The sequence below is a fragment of the Phycodurus eques genome, chromosome 19, assembly GCF_024500275.1.
Source record: "Phycodurus eques isolate BA_2022a chromosome 19, UOR_Pequ_1.1, whole genome shotgun sequence".
Lineage (NCBI taxonomy): Eukaryota > Metazoa > Chordata > Actinopteri > Syngnathiformes > Syngnathidae > Phycodurus > Phycodurus eques.
The window spans coordinates 12,813,331-12,829,713 of NC_084543.1; the positions used below are offsets into that span (position 1 = coordinate 12,813,331).

Consider the following 16,383-nt stretch of genomic DNA (forward strand, 5'->3'; position numbering starts at 1 on the left):
TATAACAAAACATGATGAAATGTAAATACACAATAAAAATGTGATTGTTGCATTGTATGTGTACACCATATGGATAACATTAATTTATATCATGTTGACCTCATGACAAACATGCACAATTTAGACAACCGCTTCATATGACAAACCAGATAAATGAATATTCACAAAAAAAAGTCTAAAATTATAACTATGAATGATAAAAAGTCCCTGTTCTTTTATGAGTTCAAAAGTGCAACTATGAGTCAAACCTTTTCAAAATCTCACACAAACTAATAGACTGCACGAGAAGGTGGCACTTCAAGGTCAGATTTGGAAAAGTATGTCCTGTTTGAGACTACGGCAGAATAGCACATGACCAGAGAGAGACAATTACAAGATCCGGCTTTAAAAGGAGGAGGTGAAAAAAAAAAAATGTAGCTTTTTGTGGCTATTTTTCCAAATGTAACTACAATGGTCTTCATGGACATTTCTAAACTCAACTGTATGCATTTTCAACCAGTAGTGTAATGTATTACAATTACATCCAGTATGTAATTAAATGACATAATCTCATTACATGCAATCAATGAGATGGAAAAGAACGTTTGCACCACTTTGCATCTTACTGACAGATTTGGCTTTAAGATCAGATTTTAGAAAAGTGTTTGCATGTGCCTGTGTGTGTTTTACCACACCTACTCTTTCAGGCAGGCCTGAAGGATACTGCTTGCACTCAGTGGGGCATGTTGGAGATATGACTGAGACACACACTCACAAAATACATTTGGGAAAATATAATAGACGTTTTACCCCCAACAGTGTGAGACTCATTTAGCTGCACATCACAGTCTTGAGGGAATGCTTACACGCGCACGCTATCAAATGAGATGTGACTGAAAAATGTGTTTTTTTGGTTTTTTTTTTAACTCAAATGTCGTTTGAGTCCAACAGAGAAGAAAATACAACTGCAGCATAGTAAAAATGACAGAGACACTGGGTTCCTCAAGAAGAAGTCAAATGTAATAACAGAGAGTCTTACCATGAGCATCACGGTAGTATGCATGTGTGACACTCCGGAATCGTTCCTGACCAGCAGTGTCCCAAATCTACCAAAAGAAAAAAAAAGCATCAGGGTTACTGTATGCATTGTATCATTAGTAAGGTAAACAATCAAATATGCAGAGGAACGGTGCAATCATAAAATGAGAAAAACGAGCATTGCATATTTTACAGAAGCAGGTTTTCTATTCAATCATTGTCATGCACTTTCATTGATTTTTTTTTTAATAGCCTCCATTAAGCTGTTTAAAGATGTGATTATTAAAGGTGCAATGCCACATTAAGAACAATTAGCGTCACACTTTTGTAAAGCTATGAAAATCACCATACGTGTCATTCTCTTTCCTCATCATCATACCACAGATGATCTGTAATATTCCAAATAATGAATGGACCGATGGATGAGCAAAGATCTAGTTGAATAAAGAAGCGAGATAAATAGTGTTAGAATTTGGGCAACCGAGCTGGAAAAAAATGTCAGACTTAATCTAATTCATAATCAGCGTGTTTGTGTCCCTTGCTGATAACGCCCCACGTTTGATAGTTTGTGAGCAGTCTGCTATTGCATTCTCTTCTGCTTTCACTCAGGCAGAGAAGAAGCTAATTGATTGATATAGATTAATGAAAGACTAATGAAGTTGACGGTGTGGCTTCTTCAAAATTCCAATGCAACCAAGTGTACGCAAAAGAGAGACAATTTATTCAAATTAAATGAAGACTAGATGGAATCTGTTTTTTTTTTTTTTTTTTTAATTTGTTTGGTTTTTTTTACCTGCAGTTTGACCTTCACAGCGTCAATGCTCATCACCTTATTCTGCAAAACACACACACGCAAGCAGAATCACACACAATACATCCTTACAAAATCCAAATGTTTGGACAAAAAATAGCAACAGATGAAGGAATGAAATGCACAATAGTAAACAAATTTAAATTGCTATTGAAAACTGAGGTACAACAAAAGCAGCACAACTGATGCTTTTAGTCTGAATGGAAATGCTCATATCTGCATTTAACAGGGAATGCATCCAAGGACCATTCCTTGCTTTTCATTTGAGCACCCATTTGAAGAGTAAAGCACATGGCTTTTGTAGTTACAGTTAAATGACCTGCAAACTGCCATACAGACATGAAACAGACATTCATAGAGTTTGTTTATTGTCTTTTCAAGGTAGGTCTCAACAAAATGCCTGTGATTTATTATGTAGGCTTTCCTTTAATTCAATACTTGAAGACATGCTTACAAGTCTCATGATGTAATTACAGGAAAGTACATAAATTTGATGAGATCAGAGGCGCATTGTCAAAGACAACTACGTTTCTCATCAGACCAACGTCTTCGATTTTGTGCTGCTTGTGTATGAAAGTACAACATACTATATATTGTAGTTATTCTCCCGAGTGAGAATGTTTGATTACCGTTTCATCAAACGAATGCTATCCATGTGCCAACATATCTCAATGAAAGACACAGGTGGTAACAAGCAATACAACTAAATATGCTATTGCATCAGCATTTCCACATTACTGGTTGCCTTACATGGCTCAGTGACTCTCAGGACTTGTGGTTTTATTTCCTAGATGTTTATTTTGCCATAGTGGCTTTTTGCTGTTGTGCTAGAGGGTCTCCAACTACTAGAGACAGATTCCTTGTGTGTTTTCAACATACATGGCCAATGAAGATGATTCTGATCTTGGCGGGATCAAATCTATAGTGCATTTTTTTCCCATGACTACCTTAAACTCGCCACATAACTTGCATTAAAAATTAAAAATATGCAGATATCTACACAATATGTTATAATTGAGCAAACGTGTTTAAGGCCTTTCTTTAACTAATAAAAAAAACACTGCACTCTTCTACAAGGTGACTGCATTGCAATGCAATTTTGTCGGGACACACAACTGAAATAATGTGCTTTTGCACTGACAAGTACGAAGCAAAGTGTGTTTAGAAGGAGCGATTTGCAGAGCGATGATGTAGATAAATAGAATGGATGGGTGTGCAGCATTGGCCTGGAAACAATAAAGGTAGCCTCATTCCTGTCTAATGTGGCTTAGTGATACTGGTGAATATGCCTCAAGACTTTTGAATGCGTCACAGTGGAAAACCTGAATGGCCAAGTATAATAATCCTGCTTGTTTAAAATTCAGAGATGATTCAATACATTTCTTCTGGGGTACATTTAACAATTTGATGATCAAAATGTCAGTGTAAGAGAACATTGGTTGTATACAAAACGCTCTGTGCTTGAGCAGATTTAGGTATGTGACTGACTTGCACTTGGGGAGGGGGGCGGGGGGGGGGTCTCTGTAGGTGACACTTTATGATTAACTCCTACGGGAGTCCTTTAAATGCTTTGTCAGGCAAAGTTGTGCTTGTTGCTTTAGTTCCTGGTAGGAAGATCTTTTTTCAAAAGTTTCAAAAGCGTCGTGCTCGAGAAAATAGCTGCAATAATAGTTTTCAGGGACAGGAGCCGATGTCAGAATTCAAAGATTTAAATTAAACAGAGTTAATAAACCTTAATCAGAATAGCATCATGGTCCATTGCTTTTTTGGCACATTTAATGTACGGCACATTGTAAAATTCCACATAAAGGAAGAGATAAGGTTATAAATCAAGGTAAAAATTATGCATTATACATTGCGGCTTTGAATACTTACATTACGGAATGTAGTTCTCTCAGTCACAAGGATTCTGCCTTGGCCATCATAAAACGTAACTTTCATGCTCTCACATTAATCGGTGGAACAAAGCGCACTAATTAATATTCTAAAATTAACACTGAATGATTTTGAAATATCAATAAGCGCCCTTTGTGCCACCAATTTGGAATTGAGCTGTGTTGTATGTATATAGTAGCCAAAAAAACAAAACAAAACATAAAAAAAACAGTAATACTATTGATATTCCAAAATCTCATATTTAAGACAGATGTCTTCCATTGCTGTTACTGAGATCAAAAGTTCAGAAAACAAGGAAGGTCCTTTCCTCTTATAGGCCTCGGGTTCAACTGAAACTCTGTAACATCACCACCAACTTCCCCACGCCATCAAACTAAGAAGAGCCTGGAAAAGGCTCCACAGGCTTAATAGAAAATCAATAGAATCCTGGTCACCCACTGGGTCACTGATTTTGATTAGGTGCAGACTCCTTTTTCGCTGGTCCAGCTCAAAAATCCATAGTAGATCCTGCTCATGCAAGTACAACTCAAAGTGAATCATCCATTGTGTGCATCAAAAATAATCCCAAAATGCTTCATTATTGGGCAAATGCAATATCCGGACTCTGGTAATGGTGGTGTGTCTATCTTTAGAAACTGAAATAATATTCGCACATTTCAGCTAATTGTGTGTTTCATAAGCCTATAGGCGCATCGGTGTCCTAATGGTATGTGCCTGCGTTTGCGTATTCACACACACACGCAGGAAATTAGCAGATTGACATCAGGCCCTCATCCCGCATTGGTTTCTTATACACCAGAGAGTGAAATCCATTTTAGATGCCCATTATGTAAAGGTCTATGGATTCTTTAGAACTAAGTAGTACATGTCTGACATTCAACATTGAGGTTAGGTTTTGTAAATACAGTATTAGCTGAATCAATCTTAAATGTAAGTGTATACTATTATACATACATATTGCACAGTATTATGAAATAGCCTTAGGCCACCACTAGTTTTTCTGTTGTAGTTTTTTTTTTTTTTTTTTACATAAATCAAAGAACTCGTTCAATTTTCTGAGAATTTGGAAAAATGTGTGGATAAAAGAGTTTTTTTCTCACCATTTCTCAATATGGGATTAGTTGAAGTCCAATTTCCAGAAATAAAATGCATTGTTGGTCTGTTCATCATTCTTCATGAACAAGGAGGGAGCCTGCTAACTAACAAATAAATGGACAACAATGTTGAATGTGTTGCTCAGACTCTCTCTCTCTTTTTTTTTTTTTTTTTTTACTTTTTCTCAAAGTTTGAGCTTGGTTGAGGTGGGCGCTCAGTTAAGTGGAATTCTACTTAGAATAAATGCTCGTTCTAACATAGTTAAAACACATAATATAATGGTAGCTTAAACCTTTTACACAATATTTATATTTTTTACACAATGGTTAACAATTCAAGCAATTTAAATGGATCAAAACCTGTGAATGGTAATCGGTCCAAGCACTGTATAAGAGGGATGATCAGTTTGGAAGCTGGCTTTGAAAAACCTGTGTGTGCCCTCTTCCTACTTCCCTGTGCTGCCCCAGTTGGCTGCAAACAACTCACATTCATCTTCTTTCACTAATCCAAATAATCCTGGATTTGTCACCCTTCCTCTCCTCTCTCCACGACTTCCTTTTTTCTGTTCTGCATTTGATTTATGTGCAGAAACAGCCTTCAATTGAATCCTTAAGTATTTAACCTTAACCTATCTGAAACATTTTAGTTAAGACCATTCCTTTAATCATTTCTTCTCTGTTCGCCTACATAAAATGTCAAAACATCCATTCTCTCAGAAGTATCATTTTGCTTTCATTAATGGAGGAACATGTCTCCATCTGTCTATGAACAGAAAAACATATATAACTGGATGAAGCCAAAAATGAAGCAGATCATAAAACTGTTTTACTAAACCAAGTGCCAATAACTCTGAATGATACATGTACGTTTTGAGCTGTTTACTGAAAAAAAATCTGGAACAGAAAGACTTCCCTTCTTCAAGTACATATGGTGACATATTATAAAAGTTTGCTTTTTTCCACCGAATGCAGTTGTACTTAGAGTGCCCAAACTTACTGCTCTAGAGAAGTGCAAAAAAACAAAAACAATGATTAAAGTAGTTGTAGCTGCAGTTCAGTGCCCGAGTCCTGGTAGCTATAGTGGTGGTAAGTTCAGCACTAGTACACTAGTACTTGCAAGTGGGGATCCTCTTGGAGCCTCCATCTTTATTTTAGTGCATTGGCGGTAACTAGCAATCCAAGCAAGTACTTAGCAGAGTCCCATTAGAGGCCAGAGCGTTGGATATGTCAATTCATTGGAACTGATATACTTGATTGTTTTTTGCAAATAATCATTAACTTTGAATTTTATGACTCCAACGCAGTCCAAGACATCTGGGACAGGTGGCAAAAAAGACTGAGAAAGTTGAGGAATGATCATCAAACACCTGTTTGGAACATCCCACAGGAGAAAAGGCTAATTGGGAACAGGTGGGTGCCATGATTGGGTATAACAGGAGCTTCCCTGAATTGGTCAGTCATTCACAAGTAAAGATGGGGCGAGGTTCACCTCTTTGTGAACAAGTGCGTGAGAAAATAGTCCAACAGTTTAAGGCCAATGTTCCTCAACGTACAATTGCAAGGAATTTAGGGATTTCATTATCTACGGTCCATAATATCATCAAAAGGCTGAGAGAATCTGGAGAAATCACTGCATGTAAGCAGCAAGGCCAAAAACCAACATTGAATCCCCGTGACCTTCGATCCCTCAGGCGGCACTGGATCAAAAACCGACATCAACGTATAAAAGATATCACCACATGGGCTCAGGAACACTTCAGAAAACCAATGTCAGTAAATACAGTTCGGCACTACATCCGTAAGGGCAACTTGAAACTCTACTATGCAAAGCAAAAGCCATTTATCAACAACACCCAGAAACGCCGCCGTCTTCTCTGGGCCCGAGCTCATCTAAGATGGACTGACGGAAAGTGGAAAACTGTTGTGTGGTCCGACAAGCCCACATTTCAAATTGTTTTTGGAAATTGTAGACGTCGTGTCCAAGTTCAAAATGCAGCATCTGTGATGGTATGGGGCTATGTTAGTGCCAATGGCATGGGTAACTTACACATCTGTGAAGGCACCATTAATGCTGAGAGGTACATACAGGTTTTGGAGAAACATATGCTGCCATCCAAGCAACGCCTTTTTCATGGACGCACCTGCTTATTTCAGCAAGATAATGCCAAACCACATGCTGCACATGTTACAACAGCGTGGCTTCGTGGTAAAAGAGTGCGGGTACTGGACTGGCCTGCCTGCAGTCCAGACCTGTCTCTCATTGAAAATGTGTGGCGCATTATGAAGAGTAAAATACGACAACGGACACCACGGACTGTTGAACAGCTGAAGCTGTACATAAAGCAAGAATGGGAAAGAATTCCACCTACAAAGCAACAATTAGTGTCCTCAGTTCCCAAGCGTTAATTGAATGTTAAAAGAAAAAGTGATGTAACACAGAGGTAAACATGACCCTGTCCCAGCATTTTTGGAACATGTTGCAGCCATAACATTCAAAGTTAATGAGTATTCGCTAAAAACAATAAAGTTTATAAGTTTGAACATTCAGTTTGGACTGAATGGGTGGCAACAATGAGGAAAGGAAATGCCAGTATTTTGAAGGTAATAGCCTGTCAGCAAACATCCATCCATCCATTCATCCATTTTCTGAGCTGCTTCTCCTCACTAGGGTCGCGCGCGTGCTGGAGCCTATCCCGGGCAGGAGACGGGGTACACCCTGAACCGGTTGCCAGCCAATCGCAGGGCACATACAAACAAACAACCATTCGCACTCACATTCACACCTACGGGCAATTTAGAGTTGTCAATTAACCTACCATGCATGTTTTTGGGATGTGGGAGGAAAACGGAGTGCCCGGAGAAAACCCACACAGGCACGGGGAGAACATGCAAACTCCACGCAGGCGGGGCTGGGGATTGAACCCCCGGTCCTCAGAACTGTGAGGCAGACGCTCTAACCAGTCGTCCAAAAAAAAAAAAAATAAGAACTATGAACGAGTACATCTTTGGAACAGTGAACTTTGTTCAAAGTTTTGAATTATGAACTGAATTAGTTCATTTTTGGAACAGTAAACTAATCTTTGAACGAGTTCACATAGAAAATGAACTTTCCCAACACTGTCTGTCAAGAGTGGTGCTGCAGTAGTAGTACAAATGACCCAAAAAAAACTATTTGGACATGAATGAACTGTTTTTCAATTTTTGTCTACTTTTTACATCATATTTTTCCCAGGAAAGAGAAGAAGAAAGAAACATGCTTCTTGTTTGTTGTATCAAGTAGTATAAATGGTACATGCTACCAGCTACTGCCATTCTCAAACTCTTATTTAAAATCAATAGAAAAAGGTCGCATCAATCGTAAGTAGCACGATGAATATGATGACACAGTTTGAGTGGATTAAAGTGGCGACTAAAATTCAGTCAGTTCAGGATCTTCAATATTACAGTCGTCCATTGCCACTGTCTAATTTTCTCATTGATGCAGTGTTTTAATCTCACTGTCTCACACAGGGTTTCATAGCTGCAGACTATAGTTACTCTTCTGGTAAATGCTTTGACGTGGCGCAAACCTCTCTGTGTCATGCCGTTTATCATGATCATGGCATTTTAATTTTGAAAAGCCCATTATCAAATTGACTTCAGGCTTTACATTAATCTTTTAAGACATCATGAGAAGAGAAAGACACACAAGCAAGAAGAGATGAATTGGGTCAACAAAAATCTTGACATTTTCTTCAGTGGCTAGATTTGGCATTTTTAAATTTCAGGAAGTTGGTGTTTGTAGGTAATTTTCCCAACTATTTGAGTGCCATTTGACACAGACAACTATAAATTAAGTTGAAATTGAGAGCGTTGTATATATTGTCGCTATGACAAACTACTGGGACGTACTCCATTCAATCAATAAAAACTGTCCAGAAAATCCATTCATCAAACAAACTTACACTGCAGTCTCGTTCGTGCATGCACACAGACACACACACACACACACACACACACACACACACACACACACACAAAGAGATGCATCATCGGGCATCTTTGGGAGTGTGTGCCAGAAAACAGCTCACTGTTACACTGTTATCTTTAAATTGGAGTGCTATTCTTTTGATTTCTTTTCTAGCACCACCTCCATGCAAACAACTATAAATCTCAAAAGGTTAATTCTCATCTTTCAGGAATGACAGTAGCAGCTCGAAGGTTCACAGTAAGATTTTTATTTATTCATGATAAGGAAGGCGCATTTTCACTGGCTGGGAGGGTTTTGTGTGTGTATATTAGTGATGGGCATTTTACTACATTTCCTTCAATAAAAAAATAAAATAAATAAAAAGATACTCGATAAATTACTTCCACCAAGTGAGAGAACATGAAGGAGAGGGGTATTTTGTTGGTTAGTAAGCAAGATTACAAAAAAAAAAAACCTACATTGATTTCCGTGAAACTATACCGTATGTGATATGGTGCATGTGCCAAACATAAACGCATTTTTCTTTTAGCACAAAAGGGAATATTGTATGACCTGAAATTTACTCTGCTTTTATCATATCATCACTGTCGGGCAGAAACCTCCTCCGCACGTGGGTCTGTTATTTTCACAAATTATTGACCAATCTAAAGTGTTGAAAATGGTTTTCTCTCTCTTTGACGGTGCAATTTTAATGGCTTAACAAACATGTCATTTTTGGGGGGCTTCCTGAAAAGTGGTTAGTTTTGGAGATCTGAGCATTGCACCCAACACAATGTGAAGAAAAATGTTTATCAGGAGACATACGCATGCATTTTTTTTCGTAATTAAAAACAGTACCCTGGGCGCTGATTTATCAGGCGTGTTTACACCCAAAAAAGTGCGTATACCGTACGTACAAACATTTCCATGCAAAGTATGGGATTTATCAAGATGGACTTATGCTTGGGGACATGCGTATATTTACGCACAGCTCTCACCATGCATACACATATATCATGTTGTTCTTTTGCCCCATGTTTTGTTTGATATTTAATTTAAAATGTCAGGGCGGAGCTAATAATACCTGTATTTATGTTTAAATCATCCATCGTGGTGTATGCAAAATATTTTTCTGATCTCGAACATGTCTCGACTACAGATCAGGATTCGAACCTTGTCTCGCTGTAGCAGCTTGGCGTCCTTCAGCGGGCAACTGTGATTGAATTGGAATGATTCCAATACCGAGTGCAGTGAACTGAGAGAGTTGTAAAGCAAAGCGAAGCGGGTTTTAGGCAAAACTGCCAAGAATATTTGCAAAGAAAACCCATCACGAGACAGGCTAATTTTAGTCACGGCTCGCTCACTGTCTGCAATGTCACCAGAACATTTTCCTTCCTCAACTGATGACCCCTATCCATGAAGCTTGAAAAAAACTGGCCCATCTGTCAGCCAAATAAGCAAAATATGCTGAATGACGGGGCTACATATCCATTGTGTTGCTGGGTTGTCATGGTTACTTGCTCAACAAAAGTGGCGTGCATTGCAGCAGGCAAAAGGGACATCCAAAGAGATCTGCCTGCCTACGAAATGGCACTTGTAGGTAACTTTTGACCGTTCCCCGGCCCCATATAATTAATAATGGAACTCAGCCTCACTACATTAGTGGAACTATTACTTATGGGCCCCAAAATTGTAATGCTGTACAACAAAAAACATATAACGGAGAATTAATGATCAAGAGACGGCATAGGAATTAGGTGGGTTATGTAAGACGGGAAGAAATAAGCTTCCATTCTGGTGATCTTGTCCTATCCACTCTTATTAGGAGGAGTGTGTTTGATCATTTTCCTTAGCACATCTGCTTGGCTTATTTTTAGTTGACACCACAGGAGGGGAATGTGCAGACAAAATGACTCAGTTGAAATGATTAGGATGCTTAATATATGTTATGTTGTTCCTTTTTTGAGTTTGATTCTTTTTAATATGTATAAACATAGTGATGTTTTCATGATGTAAAATGGCTAAATTATTTAATTTTCTTTCATGAAGTGTATCATTCAATGTCTATGAGAGCAGTAAATACTCGACTCCACTTAATACTTAATGTAAACACGGTTTAATGTGCAGTAAAGATTCAAAGATGATGATGCACTATAGATCACGTGGCAAAATTGTTAATGTAATTAAATTCAAATTCCCGCTGCGGAGTGCAGACAACTATAAAAATGGCGACTAGTTGTTGTAAAGTCTGCCTCCTGGCTACTGTTGAAGTACCCTTGAGCAAGGTACAATTTGCATGCCTCTTTCACTCTGACGTCTCTCCTCGCATGCCTGCATGTGTGTTTTTTGTTCCATTTGTTTTGTGCGCAACACACAATGTACTGCAGGGTGTGAGTTGAATTTCCACTTGAGGGATTACAATGAGTATATAAATTTTAAAAAAAGTCAATTCCCGCTTACTATAAATAACAATGTGGATAGTCAAGCATAAATATCTCCTGCAGGGATGTTTCCCCCCCCCCCCAAATGTGTGTGTATGATTCTGCGGTATAGCAGACATGTCCAAAGTCCGGCCCGGGGGCCAAATACAGCCCGTGGTCAAATTTTATCCGGCCCGTAGCCTCTCATAAAATATGACAATGTCTGGTCCGTATCCCTGTTGACCAGCATATAAAATACAAGCTAAATGCAATTTCACATTTACCCACAAGAAGACAACAGCATTCTGTCCAGCTCCATAACCCTGTGTGATCCTTTCCGGACAGCTTCTAATATGGCGTCAATGAATAAAAAAAAAAAAAAAAAAAAAAAAAAAAAAGGAAAGTTGACAGCGATGGCTGACAATTCAAGGAAAGGTGGTAATTGGACTATTTTTTCACTGAACTATGCAACAACTGTGTCTGCCTCCTTTGAGACTATGGGTGCTTTTAAAGAGCTCAATATCAAGAGACATTACCAAACAAGACATGCTAACACCTACGACAAGATTACAGCGAACAAACGCAGTGAAAAATTTAAGCAACTGGAAGCTAGTTTAATGTCACAGCAACAGTTTTTCACAAGAGCCCGAGAGTCAAATGAAAACGCCACACAGGCCAGTTATGAGGTGGCACCGCTGATTGCTAAGCACTGCAAACCTTTTACTGAGGTTGCGTTGATCAAAGACTGTGTGATGACCACGGTGAAGGAAATCTGTCCTGAGAAGCACCAAGGTTTGCCTGGCATGGAACACTGTGGCGCGCAGAATTCAAGAAGTGTCAACAAATATCAAGAGACAGTTGGGAGCCAGGGGAGATGAGTTTGACTTTTTTTCTTTAGTTTGCGACGAAAGCATGGACGCATCTGACACAGCTCAGTTACTTATTTTTTTGAGGGGAGTGGGCAATGAAATGAACCTGACTGAACGCTACTTGACCTCCAGAGCCTTAAAAACCAAACAAGAGCAATTATTTCTTCTCTTCTGTTTGCGCCGCCGTAGATGACATGAAACCCACGTGGAATAACATTTCTGGGATTAATACGGATGGCGCACCTTCCCTGACTGGCGACCGGAGTAGATTATCAACACTAATATGCAACAAAGTCAGCGAAGAAGGAGGTAACGCTGTAAAACGCCATTGTATCATTCACCAGCAAGTTCAATGTGCCAAACATCTCAAATCTGAACATGTTATGAAACCGGTGATTAAGGCTATTAACTATATCCGCTCCAAAGCGCTGTGCCACCGTCAGTTTCAAAAGTTTGGAATCGAGATCCATGCCGAATATGGAGATGTTGTCTATCACACCGACGTGTGATGGCTCAGTCGTGGCTCTGCACTGCATCGCTTCTACTCTCTTAGGCAGCAAATCGGAGAGTTCTTGGCAGAAAAGGGACAGCCTATGCGAGAACTATGTGACCCAGTTTGGCTGGCTGATTTGGGTTCTCTAGTTGACACAACAAAGCACTTGTACGTACTGAACACTTGCCTTCAGGGCCCGGATGCAGTCATAAGCCACACATTAAAGCCTTTGGAAACAAGCTGCAACTTTTCGAAAGACACCTGTCACGACCCCAGCCCGATACAACACACTTCCCAGCGCTGCAAAAAATCATGACCAGTTTCCCACAGAGCAATATCAGTGCGCAAACGAGGAAGTATGCAGCAAACATTCTATCTCTGGAGAGTTCCGGCAACGTTTTCGGGATTTTGCAGCTATTGAGATTGAGATCATGCTTTTTTCCCTCACCTTTCTCCATGGAACCTGATGATGCTCCTGACCAGTTGCAGCTGGAGCTCGTTGAGCTGCAGTGTGACGCCGAGAGCCGCAGTCGACACCAGCAGCTCTCTCTCGCCAACAGTTGGGTAATGGCAGGTGCCGTGAGATTCAAACATTTGCCAAGAAAATTCTGAGCTTGTTTGGATCGACGTATTTGTGTGAGAAGGCATTCTCGATTATGAACTTTAACAAGAGCCGCGTGCGGACACGACTAACTGACTCTCACCTGTGTGACAACTTGCGCATCAATACCATTGCCATTGAGCCAGACCTGGCCTTTGTGCTGCAATCCAGATCTCATTATCACACTTCCCATTAATGCAGGCAAGTCGTCTGTCATTTACAATGAATAATATAAAAAATCTCAGTGAATTAATTTTGTTTTATTAGGCTCAAAACCACTTCTGAATAAGATGACTTATTTCCCTGTTTTGAACTTTGAAAGTTCAGTGAACATTTATTTTCAACGATATGCCATGTTTCAAATGAACCCTGCACTGGTTGATATGATTTTTTTTTTTTTTTTTACATATTTCTCTGTTATTGAATTAAAAAGTTCAGAGAACATTTAATTGCCAGTGATGATATTCCATGTTTGAAATGTAATTTGCACTGGTGAATACTGTGACTTATTTACCTGTTTTTGAACTATAAAAGTTCAGTGAACATTTAATTGCCAAAATGTCATGTTTCAAATGAACCAAAAGACATGTTTAAGAATCTTGAAATGTAAATAAAAAAGTCAAATATGAAAAAGCAGACTGATTTTCTACAATTTGTTTATATTTATTGGTGTTCCATGCAAAAAAAAGAATGGCAGGCTAAATGGTCGGCCCCCCACATTTTCACCTCACCAAATCTGGCCCTCTTTGCAAAACGTTTGGACACCCCTGCAGTATAGGGATCTGGCACAGGGGTGGGGGTGGGACACAGAAAGTAAAAGACTGAAACAAGTGAGGCCACTTTTAACGGGTAGTGTAACTCCCAGCTGTCGTTTATCCAGAGGTATAAGAAACAGTTGAGGAGAGGTTTTCATTTATTAGCCTGAAATTGTATTGTGGGCATACCATAACACTGCAAAAACACCCCTCCTAACATACACAGTAAACACAAAAGTATGAGGACATCTGGACGTTACACTGACTAAAAACTGATAATGGAAGAAAATATGAAGTTAGCCTTCATTTCTTCATTGGCAAACCTTGCCTTAAATTTTCACTAATAGTGCTGTTACTGGTTCAGCCCAGTGAGTTTATGGGAACCTACCCTGAAGTCGATGCCCACGGTCGAGATGAAGCTCCCGGCTAGAAAGGCTCCATCTTTGAAGCGCACCAGCAGACAGGTCTTTCCAACACCTGAATCTCCTACCAGCATCACCTAAGACACAGGTAAAAAGTATTTGTGGAAAAGATAAGTAATCTTGTTAAATACTGAATCTGAAATTGTGTTTTTGTGCTTAGTGTGACAGAGCGGTTAGATTCCAGTGTTGGTACTAAACTTGACTTTCCTCTCTTATTTGATGTCCATGTGCAAAATGTAATGACAGCCATTAAAAGAGCTGCAAAAACAGCCTTTCCGGGACACATGGCCTAAAATTGCACTCAGTAGACTGCAGAACTACTGCAAAGACTGAGCAATGCCAAGCATGTCTGTCTGACTCATCGAAAAATCATGAGATGGAGGGGATACTGGTCCAGGCTAGTCCTAGAGGTGGTGGGAGTGTGCATGAATGCAGAACAGCAAGACTGTTTTTGCAGGATCTGGCGTGTCACTGCCCAGCTTGGCCCCAATGCAAGCAAACAGTAACAGTGAATAAAATGGGGCACTTACATCTCGCTCATCCGACTTACACGTCATCAAAAGCCGACAAACGTCACAATTGTTCAACAAAACAGTCACACGACAAAAGCAACGGCTGACGAAGAAGCAGAAAACAGTCAATGGTGAAAAGAAGATGCTTTAGAACTGATGAGTATAAGAAAAAGGTTGGCTCCGGCTGCACAAAATCCTCGAAATTGCCACAATTGCGTCATGACGAGACTTATCCTGAGGTTTGCAAAGCGGTTTTAGTGTTCAAATGCATTTGCATTCAAACGACAAACCGCATCGATGTGAACCTTAAACCGTGTCACAGACTCATTTTCACCTATGTTATGCATAAAACAATCGGGGGGATTCTGATGGAAGGGGACCTTTAAAGACAATCGAACCGACTAAACTAGATTTAATGGGAAAGGTTTTGCCGATCTAAGTGGCCACGACTAATTAGGGCGATTAAAAACAATTAGGCTATGAATTAGATGGACACTCACTTTGAAGGCGATGTCGTAGAACTCCCCGCTGCTGCTGATGGACGGTCTGCTGGGGTAAACTAGTCCGGAAGTCGGCGAGGCACCAGCGGCCAGACCTTTCCCTGTCCTCCCGCCGCCGCTGCTCGGCGACCCTTTGGGACTCTTGGAGCTTCTTTTGCCCTTGAGCGTCTTCTTCCTGGACATGGCTCGGGTAACAATCGGCGCTAGCAGCATGTGGTGAGAGGACAACAAATAGAACTACGTTAAAAATCGAGGATGTAAATACACGGCTCCTTCTGGTTCACTTATAGGTCGGTGGAAGCAAAACGCGGAGGAGGACGTTGAAGTGCGCCCTCGCGCCCAAATCATTCCCGACTGACGCGCGTGACAAAAGAAAATAGTTTGACATCTGAGGAAAAAAAACAAAAAACAAACTCAATTACCAATAGTTGACAGGGACTGTAACTGACGGGTGTGCTTCTCAACGTAAACAGCTATCTCCCTTCCCTCTTGTTGCTGAGTGGCGTGAACAACTCTGGCAGGCATGCTCGCGCTTGAGGGTTTCAAGGCAAAGCGTGTGTGTGTGTGTAGTGTAGCTTACTCGTCAACAGTTTTGATCCAACTTTTATCCAGCCAAGGCGCATTTTACATTACCGCAATATACAGTACCAGAATCACCATTTAAAAAACAAAACAAAACCAAAAAAAATTGTCACCAAAATTGGATTATGACACAGGTTAATTATGTAGACTCTACCATCTAGTGGAAGAGCACTTTATTGTTCTGCCTGTCAATACATCGCTGGCAGAGTTGAACGAGATACCGGTACTTTTGGAGTCAATCAAAAATGTAATAAATCAAATTTATTGTAATTTTCTGCTGCCCACATGATCTCTCACAAGACACTGTGTCATTTGGGGATCGCTGATGAGTGCTTCCAGCCGAATGTTTCCCAACCTTTATTAAACCCACATTCACTGCCATCGACGGCTTTAGAAGTCAAATATCCATGTTAACTGGGAAGGCTGGCAGTGAATGAGTTAAGCAAAGGCACACATACAGTA

At 39.9% G+C, this 16,383-nt stretch overlaps 1 protein-coding gene across 3 annotated transcripts in view; it reads right to left on the minus strand.

Annotated features, from left to right (window-relative positions):
- LOC133417815 (ras-related protein Rab-26) overlaps positions 1-15,906 on the minus strand; it is a 44,204-nt gene extending 28,298 nt beyond the window's left edge. For all 3 annotated transcript variants that reach the window (XM_061705946.1, XM_061705947.1, XM_061705945.1), the window contains exons 1-5: positions 15,762-15,906; positions 15,340-15,542; positions 14,294-14,404; positions 1,811-1,852; positions 1,019-1,085 (exon numbers count right to left, since the gene is read on the minus strand). In XM_061705946.1, the coding sequence (XP_061561930.1) occupies positions 1,019-1,085; positions 1,811-1,852; positions 14,294-14,404; positions 15,340-15,542; positions 15,762-15,864 (526 nt within the window). In that variant the 5' untranslated portion in view covers positions 15,865-15,906. The remainder of the gene's footprint in view (positions 1-1,018; positions 1,086-1,810; positions 1,853-14,293; positions 14,405-15,339; positions 15,543-15,761) is intronic.
- Between the last annotated feature and the right edge of the window lie 477 nt (positions 15,907-16,383).